Source organism: Benincasa hispida, chromosome 8 (assembly GCF_009727055.1).
Source record: "Benincasa hispida cultivar B227 chromosome 8, ASM972705v1, whole genome shotgun sequence".
Classification (NCBI taxonomy): domain Eukaryota; kingdom Viridiplantae; phylum Streptophyta; class Magnoliopsida; order Cucurbitales; family Cucurbitaceae; genus Benincasa; species Benincasa hispida.
Window position 1 is genome coordinate 64,443,336 of NC_052356.1, and position 13,393 is coordinate 64,456,728.

The window sequence follows — 13,393 nt, forward strand, 5'->3', positions numbered from 1 at the left end:
CAGCAGAATGGTGTAGCGGAGAGGAGAAATAGAACTTTGTTGGACATGGTTCGTTCGATGATGAGTTACTGCTTCCTTATCGAACTTGTTGTGGGGTTTCACAATGGAGACTGCGGTATATATACTCATATGTGTTCCTTCCAAGAGTGTTGTGAGAACACCTCTGAAGTTGTGGAACGAGCGTAAGGCTAGTTTAAATCACTTCCGCATATGAGGTTGCCCAGCACATATGCTTGAGGCAAATCCCAAGAAGTTGGAACCATGGTCGAGGTTAAGCCTCTTTGTAGGCTACCCCAAAGGTACGCAAGAGGGTTATTTTTATGATCCGTTAGAAAATAGGGTGTTTGTTTCTATGAATGCTACTTTCCTGGAGGAGGATCATATTAAGGAGCACAGTCCATGTAGTAAAGTCGTGTTACGTGAGCTTTCCAACAAAACTACTAAAACTTTAACAAGAGTTGTTGAATGGCCTGCTTCATCAGTAAGAGTTGTTAATGATAGTTCATCTAGTAGGTCGGTTCCATCTCAAGAGTTTAGGGAACCTCAACGCAGTGGGAGGGTTGCAAATCCACCCGTTCGCTATTTAGGATTCACAGAAATCCTTGCTATGGTAGCAGATAGTGATGTTGAGGATTCGTTATCTTATTAGAAGGCAATAGAGGATATAAACCAGGATAAATGGGTCAAAGCCATGGATCTCAAGATGAAGTCAATGTATTTCAACTCAGTTTGGGATATTGTAGATCAGCCTAATGGGGTAAGACCTATAGGTTGTAAATGGATCTATAAGCGCAAACGAAATGCCGATGGGAAGGTGCAAACCTTCAAAGCTCAACTTGTGGCAAAGGGTTATACCCAAGTAGAGGGAGTCGACTATGAGGAGACTTTCTCGTCTATTGCCATGTTAAAGTCGATCAGCATCCTTCTGTCCATAGCCACTTATTATAATTATGAGATCTAGCAAATGGACGTCAAGACGGCCTTTCTGAATGGAAATCTTGAGGAGACCATTTACATGGCAGCCCAAGGGATTCATTGCCCAAGGTCAAGAGCAAAGATTTGCAAGCTGAATCGGTCCATTTATGGGCTGAAATAAGCGTCTTGATCTTGGAACATTTGGTTTGATATTTCGATCAAATCGTATGCCTTTGACCAAAACGTTGATGAACCTTGTGTCTACAAAAAGATCATCAACGGTTCAGTAGTTTTCTTAGTGTTGTATATAGAGGATATCCTACTCATTGGGAATGATGTAGGTCTACTGACTGCAGTTAAGAACTGGCTAGTGACCTAATTCCAAATGAAAGATTTGGGAAAGGCTCAGTTTGTTCTGGGTGATAAGAAAGTAATCGCACTAACGCATGAGTGTAACACGTTAGTAAACAACAGTCTACCAAGGAAGCAGAAGGACCCTGGGAGCTTCACAATTCCTTGCTCGATAGGACGATTGGATGTAGGTCATGTGTTGTGTGATTTGGGAGCAAGCATTAATCTCATGCCACTCTCAATTTTTAAGAAACTGGGAATTGGCGAAGCACAACCCACTTCTGTTACTCTTCAGCTTGCTGACAGAACAATTAAATACCCAGAAGGAAATATTGAAGACGTTCTGGTAAAGGTTGATAACTTCATATTCCTAGCAGACTTTATTATCTTGGACTGTGAAGCGGATAGGGAGGTACCAATTATTCTTAGACGTCCTTTCCTAGCTATTGGGAAAGTTTTAATTGACATGCATAAAGGCGAATTGACTATGCGCGTAGATAATCAAGAGGTGAAGTTTAATGTGCTCAACGCATTAAAGTTCCCAGATAATGAAGATTGTCAACTAAACAGTATTGAGTTGCCTGAAGAGGAGACCCATGTATGTGAGGTCCTCGCGTTGGAGAACCTGAAAGAATCAAATCCGCTAAGTCTGAGTGAGCAGCGGACAAAACCAACGCATCCATCACTTGAGGAACCACCAGAACTCGAGTTAAAACAGTTACCTAGTCACCTGAAATACGCATTCCTTGGAACCAACAACACCTTACCTATGATCATTTCCGCAAATCTTACAGAGCCTAACGACAATCTCTCTTGCAGATGTTGAAAAAGCACAAGCATGCAATAGGTTGCACGCTTGCGGATATCCATGGCATTAGTCCATCTTATTGCATGCATAAGATTAGGCTGAAAGAAGGGAAGTCGGGGTCAATCGAGCCTCAAAGAAGGCTGAACCCCATAATGAAAGAATGGTCAAGAAAGAAATTTTAAAATGGTTGACGCAAGAGTTATTTATCCTATATCCAACAGTAGCTGGGTAAGCCCAGTCCAATGCATTCCCAAGAAAGGAGGAACAACTGTGATAGTCAACAGCAATAATGAGCTCATACCATCGAGGACTATCTCGAGCTGGCGCATCTGTATGGATTGCAGGAAGCTCAACGCAGCAACTAAGAAAGACCACTTCCCCCTTTCTTTCATCGATCAAATGCTTGACGGACTTGTGGGCAAAGAATTTTATTTCTTTCTTGATGGATACTCTGGTTATGACCAGATTTTGATTGATCTAGAAGATCAGGAGAAGACAACGTTTACCTGTCCCTTTGGAACGTTTGCATTCAGACGCATGCCCTTTGAGCTGTGTGATGCACCAAGGACATTTCAAAGGTGTATGATGGCTATCTTCTCTGACTTCTTAGAAAAGACCGTTGAAGTCTTCATGGATGATTTCTCAGTCTTTGGAGACTCATTCCACTCATGCCTAGATAATTTGGAGGTCGTCCTCGCTCGATGCGAGGAAACAAACCCAGTACTGAATTGGGAAAAATGTCACTTTATGGTGACTGAAGGAATTGTTTTAGGCCACAAAGTATCCAAGGCTGGGTTGGAAGTAGATGAAGCAAAGATAGATGTCATAGCAAAACTTCCACCACCAACAAAGTTAAAACTTTACGAAGTTTTCTAGGGCATGTTGGCTTCTATAGAAGGTTCACCAGAGGATTCTCTCAAATTGTGCGACCTCTGAGTGCATTACTAGAGGCGAACCGACCCTATGATTTTAATGAAGACTGCACTGACGTGTTTGAGACCTTGAAGTAAGCATTGACGATAGCTCCGGTACTAATAGCACCAGACTGGACGTAGTGTTTTATTCTCATGTGCGAGCGAGTGATGTGGCAGTAGGAACAATGTTAGGACAGAAGAATGGTAATTTGATATATCCCATCTCTTACGCGTCCAAAACACTAAATGACTCTCAGGAACACTATACCACCACTGAAAAAGAAATGTTGGCTGTAGTGTTTGGCATTGAAAAGTTTCGATCTTACTTAGTTGGTGCGTCAGCCACCATATATACCGATCACTCAACCATAAAGTTCCTGATGAGCAAAAAGGACACGAAGCCAATATTGATAAGATGGGTGCTGTTGCTACAGGAATTTTATATAGATATTCAGGACAGAAAGAGAACGGAGAATCAAGTGGCTGACCACCTATCCAGGCTAGAAAATCAAGAAATGCAAGATCAAGAAAGTGAAATCAAGGACGCATTTCCTGATGAAAGCCTGTTCAGAGTTAAAGGCAGGGAACCTTGGTATGCGGACATAGTCAATTATTTAACCACCAAGCAATTCCCTGGGAACTTCAACTCTCAGCAAAAGAAACGGTTAGTGCATGACAGAAAATTTTACTTTTGGGATGAACTGTTTCTCTATAAGCAAGGCCCTGACTCCATAATGCATTGATGCGTTTCGGAGGAGGGGACACAACGCATCTTAGTTAAGTGTCATGGCTCTCCTTACAGAGGTCATTTCAGTGGGTAGAGGACCGCTGCGAGGATCCTTCAAAGGGGATACTTCTGGCCCACCCTCTTCAAAGACGCGAGGAAGTTTGTTCGTAATTGTGACCCCTGCCAACGCACCGGGAATATTTCTTCAAGGGACGCCATGCCCTTGAATAATATTCTCGAAGTTGAGTTGTTTGATGTTTGGGGTATTGATTTTATGGGACCTTTTCCTTTGTCCTACGGCCAACAGTATATCCTACTTGCGGTAGACTATGTGTTAAAATGGGTTGAAGCAGTAGCCTATGCTAGGAATGATGCGTCCACTGTTTCCAAGTTTCTTACCAGGAAAAATTTCACGCGATTTGGAACGCCAAAAGCCCTGATAAGCGATGAAGGTACGCACTTCATTAATCGCATCATTTCTAAATTACTTGCAAAATATAATGTTAGGCACAAGATCGCTACTGCCTACCACCCACAAACAAACGGACAAACGGAAGTATCCAATCGAGAAATCAAATCTATCCTGGAGAAAGTCGTCAATGCAATACGGAAGAACTGGGCACAGAGGCTGGATGAAGCTCTCTAGGCCTACAGGACTGCTTACAAAACCCCTCTAGGTATGTCTTCATACTCTCTTGTATTTGGAAAAGCTTGTCACTTACCTTTAGAGTTAGAGCACAAGGTGTTTTGGGCAGTTAAGAGGCTAAACATGAACTTGGACGCCGCGGGCGCTCAACATAAACTTTAGCTCAATGAGCTCAAGGAGTGGCGATTGAACGCATACGAGAACAACAAGCTATACAAAGAGAAGACAAAGCGTTGGCATGACCAACGCATCAGTAAGAAAGAACTTGTTGTTGGCCAAAAAGTTCTATTGTTTAATTCACGTCTGCGTTTGTTTCCAGGGAAGTAAAAATCCTGGTGGTCAGGGCCCTTTATCATTAAGACAATCTTTCCTTATGGAGCAGTGGAATTAACACGAGAGGATGGCACCAACGCATTTAAAGTAAATGGCCAAAGAGTAAAGCCATACTTTGAAGATGGACTGAAACGTCAAAAGTCATCTCTCGCACTACGCAAAGCCAGCTGAGGCCCACGTCGAAGCATCCCTGCGTTTTCATCGCCATATATTCCAGGGATGCTTCCTCTTTACGTGTCTTTTTGCATTCTTTTTTTTAAAATGCGTTTGAGTTTTTTGGTTTGTTTGTCTGCCTATGTTTTCAAGATTGATTGTTCTTTGTTTCTGCATTCATAAATTAGAAATTCTCATTCATAAATTAGAAATTCTTACTTGTTTTCCTTTTTAAAAAAAAGTTGTGTATAATCGAGTTGGGAATAACTGACGCATTAAACTCAAGTCTAACGCATGGCTCAGTTGAAAGGATGCGTCTCGAGAATACAAAAGCACCCAAGTGCTTAGAAACCTAAGACATCCCTTCAGCTTCACATTTATTACGCCTGACGTCAGCCCACTAACCCTCTCTCAGCCTATAAAACGATCAAACGGTTTATTTCCTTCTTCCTCATTTCAATCTCGAGCTCTCTGAAACGAAAAAGAAAAAAGCCCTAGCCTCTCCATTTCCCTCACCTCCGATCTGCTCAGGCTTATCTCCAGCCACAATGTCATCTGCTTCAGATAGTCAGAACCAGACCATGAGCTTTGGGAATGACTCGCCGGTAAGTTCTTACTCTTCCTCGTCTATTTCGCTTTTGCCTCCCTCGAGCCCTAAAAAAAACCTCCAAACCCTTTGTCCAATCCAAACCTACACACAGTGGAGCAACCTCCTCCTCCTCCCAAAGGCCGTCGAGGCCCACCACAACACCCACAAAACCCCCTTCCAAAACCTCCAAAGCCATCACTACTCTTCCGGCCAAGACCCCTCAACCAAAACCCAAAACTACCCATAAGCTAAAGCCCAAAACACCTTCGAAACCGAGGCAGCGACTGTCATCCACGGCTGCCACTAAGCCTTACACCAAGCCTGCCCCACCACCATTCATTCCTAACATATCCCCAGTGGGTGCAACGCATGACCCACTTCCAACCTACCTTCATATCGCCCATCTCCAGCCGTGCGTCCACCGCCTCTACTTTCAATCCAACCCTTAACAACCATCTACCCAGTCGACTCAGATGCATCTAGCCAACCACCGCATTCGCCCATCGTCATATCCTCCCCTGGGACGCCTCATACTCCAGTGGACACCCCTCCATTTACTCCACCAATACCCCCCCTCTGACAGTCTTGCGTCAGAGTGTAACCCTGAAGAGTTGGCAGAATTGGCTCTACTGGACGAGCAAGAAGTATTTGGAGCCATTTTGGCGAGCCTCAATCAAGGCCAAGAGGAAAATCAAGTGATGCGTTCCGACCCACCTAACGCATCACTTGAGTTGGACGAACCAGAGCAATATGCTATGATGCTAGAGGCAGAATTAGAAGAAAAAGATAGAGAAGAAGATGGGAGAATTGGACCAAACGTGTCTCAATCACGCCAAACCGACGCGAATGAAGGGCCTTTAAAATCAAGGAGAGTGACAAGGAAAAGGAAATTAATATTGAAGGAAGAAGATGAGCACTCAGTATCCGATCTGAGGATGCAACGCATGGGAGTTGCTCAAGGCACAACGCACTAGAGAAAGACTTGGAAGACTACCAGCCCGCAAGGCAAGGGCGAAGGAAGACGACTCTCCAAAGGGAATTGGAGAATGAATTGAAAGAACTGGCAAGGGAAGCCAAAGAGCACGCGGTAAGAAAATGCAAGTTAACTGACGCGTTACCTAAGAAGACCTCGGGAAGAAAGCATCAATTCAGTGATATACTTGTAAAAAAGGGCTTCTTTCCCAAGCGCCACCCATTGCCTATATACGTAACAGAAACAATAAACGCATTGGGGTGGAGTCAATTCTGCGTTGGGCACACACGTATTTGGCCTAACCTCGTCTGCATGTTCTACAACAGCGAGTTTGACATGGAGAAGAACACAGCCTTTGTTGATGGTATATTAATGCGCTTCTCAGCCGACAAGATCGACGAAGTGTTCAACATTGATAGTAATCCAGACGCGGAAGGTAATCGCATCTTGGAGAAGCCAACGCAAGTCAATTGGAAAATGCATTAAGGACGGTGGCCAAACCTGGAAGCAAGTGGCAAACATCTAGAAACGGAGCAAAAATGCTAGCCTCCAGGAACTTAACTCCAGACACGAACCTATGGTACTACCAGATCAAAAGGAGCATCATGCCTATAACGCATGATGAAACACTGTCAAAGGAACGCGTTCTGGCTACCTATTGCATCATGCAATGCACCCCTTTAGACGTTGGAAGAATAATAAGGGATCAGATCAAGGCCATCAAGACCCAACCGCAAGGACAACTATACTTCCCATGGCTGATCTGTGCATTGTGTGAACGCAGGGGCATCCCTCTGGGGAATGATCATGAAGAGATTGATGGTTTGATAGATATCAAGTAAGTAAGGCGTCTACTTCACGGTTCACCGCATCAACCTGCCTTACCTGCCAAAGAAGTGGCAGCCAAACCTCGATCATCCAAACGCGCCCCTAAAAGAAGATGCATCCAGATTGTTGAACACAGTGATGAAGCTTCAGAGCATGAAGAGTATGAAACAGAGCTTGAACTTACGGAAGAAGAAGCGCACCCAAGCCTCAACCTTACTATCCATGACTCGCCATTGGCCTCGCCAGAAGGGAGTCCTGATCAAATGCACCAAGAACCAACTCATATGGATCAAGACATCCCTTGTTCCCTTCCTTCGCCCCCACCAAGTTCAATTTCCAATTTCGTGCCTCCTCCAATAATCTTTGAACCAACTGGGTTAGGATCGAGCAACGCAACAAATTTTGAAGACCCAGTTGGAAGAAATGAAGAACCAACCCCACCTTGACGCAGTGCTGATTTAGAAGAGTTGAAAACTTTTATCAGTGATCAGCTCAGACCACTGGTCGCGTCCATCGAAGGTCTCTAGCAACAGAATTGGGTTCTAAGGGATTATCTAAGGTAGCAAAAAAGACGGATGCAAGACCAATTCGTTTATACAACGCAATACATCAATCAGGTCTTGGTTGGAATGTTTGCTCTGCCTCCACTACCTGCCCATCCTAGAAACCCTCTGCGCTTTATGGATGAAGATCCTGGAGAAGAACGCGGAGATGGCGCGTCAGCACAATAGAGTTTTAGGGTGTTGGGTTATTTTTGTATTTTGATTTAATTGATATTCTTTTGTATTTGCTTGACTTGTTTGTTTACTTCATGTGAATCTATGAAAATGAATGAGAAATTCCTAACATTTTTTTCCTTGCGTTTAACCTTAGCATACTTTATTTTTGTTCTTTAGATATTTTCTAAGTCTTGTGTGTTGCCTGACCTTAATGATATCAATTATATGAAATCTATAAGTATAGAGTAGGCTTTAGGAAAATCAACAAGGCCTGAACTTCTCTAAAAAGACTTAAGTTTACTTTCTAACGCGTGCAAGCTTCAAGTCTTAAACTCCTTTCGAACTCTCAAAGCCTTTTTGAAATTTTGCTTTTAGTAATGAGGATTTAGCTCGTCTCCAAATTTGGGATGAGTATAGCTCATCTCCAAATTTGGGGATGAGGGAAATCCGAGTTAAGACGCATCAACGAGTACATCATAAGGAAAAGGGAACAAAATAAGAAAAATGTTAAACACAACTCCTTTGTCATTACTTCAAAAGAAAAACTTTAAAATGGCATGAGTTAAGTTGGAAAAGGAACGTAGCCGTAGTTGGATGCTCGCATGACACCCATAGGGGCAAGCCAAAACGAAGTTAAGTCTCCTAGACCAACGCGTCCCATAGAACTCCTCTATCTAGTCTGAAGAAAATATGTCTTGAAACGCATGAATATTAGATATGAGTTAGTTGTGAAGGGTTCTCACCCGTAGTTGGATGCTCGCATGACACCCATGGGGGCAAGCCAGAACGAAAGTGGGATACCTGGAACAACGCATGGGTAATTAAGTGAATTCATAATTTTTTTTCCTTTTTATCTGGCATTTTTTTTTTAAAAAAAAAAAAAAAAAAAAAAAAAAAAAGCATCTAACGCATTGCTGGTTTAGAAAAAACGAAAATGTTTTGAGAAATGAAAGGAGTTGTTGATAAAAGGTTGCCGCATCTGAAACTAAATACTAGTCCTTTTTAGAAAGAGTCAATCTGAGTTTCATTTTCCAAACTCTTGTCTCCAACTTATGACTAAATATGATGAGAGGCGAACTCTGCACACCTAAGACAAAGGAGATAACAAAGAATTATTTTGGAATGCTTGAGGACAAGCATTGTTCAAATTTGGGGGTGATGATAACTTGTAGAAATACAAGTTATTTTTGCTCTTAAGTTGGAACAACTAAGGTTTTAATGATAAATTCTCCTCATTTTTTAGTAGAAACGCATGGAATTATTCAAACATTAGCAAACTCAAGCAAAAGAAGTTTTATTACTAAATATCGTGGCACTAACGCATTGTACTGTAGGATTTCAACACGAGGATTAATGCTAACGCATTAGAGAAGTGTCGCAGGGAAAGCTCTAACGCATGGGCCATGCGTCGGAGGGAGTTCAACTTAGAGAAGATTCATTGATCTAGGCTGATTGTGTCACATCACCACTTGCAAGTATGGGCATCTGTAGCAGGCGGCGTCTGAAAAGCTTTCAAGCAGCAGGCGGCATCTGAAAAGCTTCCGAGAGTCAGGCGGCTGACCAGGGCATGGACTTTAATGCTAACTAGGATATGGACTTTAATGCTGCCCATTCACCAAGTGGACATGACCAATGTCTATAAATAGATGAAGTCCCTCTAGAGTTCGTAGTTACAAAATTATTCAGTTAAAAAATTATCAAAAATCCTTACTCTCTGTAATTAGTGTAGTCATAGTTTAAGTTGTGCTATGGTTCCAAGACGATTAAAAGGGTTGAGAACCACCACCATCGCCGCCGGTCAGGGAGCGGAGGAAGCCAAGCTTGAGAAAGACACTTCGTCCTCTTCCTATACAAGTTATTGTACACGACAGAATTGAGCCAAAGAGATACAAGAGATTGTACTCTGCGGCTTGACTCAGTTTCCTTCATCTCATATATCGCTTTCATTTCACTTGATTGAATATTGCTTTTGTAAAGACAATTTGCTTCTTTATAAAACTCATATATTTGATCAATCACATTTTTGCCATTGTTTATTTCTTGTTCATATTGAATGCATTTATACTTTATGCAAAATTTCATTTCAACGCTTAAGCCAACTTGATCAATTGGTAAAAGCATCTTTTACTTAGATTGTTCGAGAGAATAACTAAGCCACATCAAGTAGAACGCCTAGTACAGCTAGAGATAGACTTACTGGTGTTTATTGCATTCTGTGTTAGACGCATGCATCCTAAAGGTAGGTTTTGTATGTTGTTCGCACTTAGAAGTATTGAATAAAGTCTAACGCATGAACAAAAGATAACCAAATCATCCCATCTCATCCATATCACATTCTGGTTTGTGTACACTCATCTTAGATCGATGCATCCACTTACATTAAACTCGATTTTCGCATAATCCATCACCCACCACTCAACTCTTTTGTATCTTCTTGCACAGGCACAACACTTTAGTGTAAATAACACATTTCTCTCATTCATTTAGGAAAACCCCTACTATAGATACAACGCAAGGTCTGCGTTTGGCTAACTGAATCCCTGAGTTCGACCCTGGACTTGCCAGGAACCTAAATTAGATTTATACTTGGGTCTGGTTTAGGAAAACTTGAACGTCATTAATAGGAGTGTCGTGCGTTCTGATTGCATATCTCTAACGCATCAACATGTTACAACTACTTAAACACATCACAACATCAATGCACCATTTATACTTGGCACTTATTTTTCCAACTTATTTTATACAATACACTCTCTGCTCGAATCATGATAGCAACGAACAGGTGCATCACCGACTCCAGATGGAGGCCGAGTACGTAGCGGCGTGAAGCGGCTGAGGAGGCCATCTGCTCAGAATGTTCCTGACAGAGCTGAAAGTTGTTCCAGATATGTCTAGGCCCATCACTCTCTATTGTGACAATAATGGTGTTGTGGCGAACTTCAAGGAGCCCAAGACTCACAGGCATGGCAAACATATAGAGCGGAAGTATCACATGATCCGCGAGATAGTGCATCAAGGGGTCGTGGTCGTCACGAAGATCGCTTCGAAGCACAACGTTGCTGACATGTTTACGAAGGCTCTCACGGCTACAGTGTTTGAAGGTCACCTTCAGAGTATGGTTCTACGGGACCATCCGCAGTTGGACTAGGGCAAGTAGGAGAATTTCTTGTATTGGGCCTTAGTGCCCTAGTTTATTATTTGGTACTAGTTTTTGTACACCCCACTCACTTTAGACAAGTGGGAGATTGTTGGGGATGATGCCCTAAAATCTCGTGTCCTGTAGTTTGTAAACACAGTTTGTACGAACGCTTGTGATGTATAATATATGATATTTACTTCACTTATTAACTTTGCACATTCGATGTTTTATTTGCTTTACCACAAACTAATAAACTAAAATCTGTGGTTGTCATTATATAACTTAAGCATGTATGTGGTGACATACAAGTGGATCATGTATTAGGTGGTAACCAAAATGGTATGTAGTATATGGATATAGGAGGTAAACCTTATCCTGGTAATGCTACGGATGCGGCCCGATTTGTACAATAGATACAAGTGTTATGACTTGCTACAGATGGTCTGATCCTGATCATTCATGTGGGGACATGCGAGCGGGGTTATCCTATACAAAAAGTTTGTATAAGGCCTGACCACAAAGTGTTAACATCTCGTTATATAACGCCGTTCATGACAGAGACTTCACTTCACTAGGATGACCATAGGTAACATGACCTCAATCCTGAGTGAGTTGGGAACTCCCACCGTTGAGGGCGGTCCTTTGATTTGCATGGGTGCGAGTGGCCAGTTTGCCGACTCAAACCTACCACTTTGGAGATTTGTCTGATTTGGGAGCTGGGAACTCAGCTACATAAGATGGAATTCACTCCTTCCCCGAAGTAGAGGTAAGTAGATAGATTGTTCCCTTAAAGGCTGATCCCGGGGCTTGACGATGTGGTGCTACACATCTTTCCATGGCTCTAGAGTGTCCACACATAGTTGGGCTATGTTGTATTGTTCATTAGAGGGATCAGTGGTACTTAAGAAGTAAGATGTAACTACAGGGGCAAAATGATAAATTGGCCCAACTGTACTTATGAGCATCTGTAAAGGGTTATCATACTCGTGATTGGTTATATCCGATGGACACAGAAATATATATGTGGTAAGAAGAGTTCAGCTGTCGGTCTTTAGTAGAATGCCTGGCTGTTTACGAATGGTGGATCTCGTGGCTAAAGAGTTTAATCAGCTATTCACGTACCATTGAATCTTCGAGCCATAGGTCTATAAGGTCCCCTTGTAGCTTGGATACAATTGAGAATCAGTATTGGACAGTTATGGGATAATTGCCCGACGGTTTCTCCGTAACCATACATTAGTGGGATGTTCAATTCGGTTTTTGTAACTGAAGAATAAAATAAAAATTGTTTTTTTTTTTTTTGCAAAAGATACAGTTAATAGCTCACGGAGTGTTTTGCATTCAATCACTTAGTAAATCAGAGCCTATACGATAGCGCAAGTTTACTAGATGATCGCTTACAGCCACGTGCGCTTCTTCTAAACGATCACCACCTTTTCCTAAACGATCGCTTAGCGCCCGAGCTTTACTAAACAATCGTATAGATGATCACCTAGCTTTTTCTACATGATCATGTACCTTGTCTAAACTATCAAGCATCTTAACTATATGATAGTCGTTGCCTTCTCCCACTTGCTTGATCGTTGTATATGATCTGTTTTCCTCCTCCTCTCTACCAAATCCGAACAGAGCCCACTCTTTGAATTCTCACTCCGATAACACTAAGAGCTCCATGTGGTGGTGTCGTCCCCATTCTTCCTACTATTCGTGTGAGGTTGTTCGTGGTAGACGACTGGGGTGTTGCTGAACGATAGACTGTTGTTCTAGCGAGAGCGCAAGGAGGCCGTTAGTGGAGAAAGTGAGATTTGCCGAGAAGAAAATCTTCAACTGGTAAGTTCTCTTGTTCTCTTGTTTATTTATCTGAAAGCATGCCGGTAATTTAGTAGTTTAATGCATATCTGTATGTGAATGTAAATGTGGAAATTCTGTCACAATGTTTTGGAAAGATCCGCTTCCGCTTAGAGGTACTCTTGTATAAGAGTTCCTTTACATGTTACCTTTAATCATCCTAGTGAAATGAAACTCTCTTTCATGAACGGCGTTATATAACGAGACTAAACATTTCGTGGTCCGGTCTTATACAAACTCTTTTGTATAGAGCATCCCCGCTCTCATGTCTAATACATGAATGGTCAGGATCAGACCATTTGTAGCACTTTACAAAACTTGTAACATCTACAAAGCAGGCCACACTCGCAGCGTCATCAGTATAAGGTTCCCATCCTTTATCCATATACTACAGACCATTTAGTTTATCATTTAAAGCACGACCCACTTGTATGTCATCACATACATGCT

General features: G+C 42.2%; 1 protein-coding gene across 1 annotated transcript; it reads left to right on the top strand.

The window, feature by feature from the left end:
* Positions 1-691: 691 nt before the first annotated feature.
* On the top strand, positions 692-2,092 carry LOC120084193. The gene is made up of 2 exons (XM_039040084.1): positions 692-814; positions 1,319-2,092. Exons 1-2 carry the CDS (start codon positions 692-694, stop codon positions 2,090-2,092), a joined length of 897 nt encoding a protein of 298 aa, XP_038896012.1.
* The last annotated feature ends 11,301 nt before the right edge of the window (positions 2,093-13,393 follow it).

Bases quoted from the DNA above. Each gene is read 5' to 3' on its own strand.
- LOC120084193 (XM_039040084.1), top strand. From the start codon at position 692: ATGGATCTCAAGATGAAGTCAATGTATTTCAACTCAGTTTGGGATATT. The intron at 815-1,318 runs GTGCAAACCTTC...GATTTGGGAAAG, and splicing joins AACGAAATGCCGATGGGAAG to GCTCAGTTTGTTCTGGGTGA.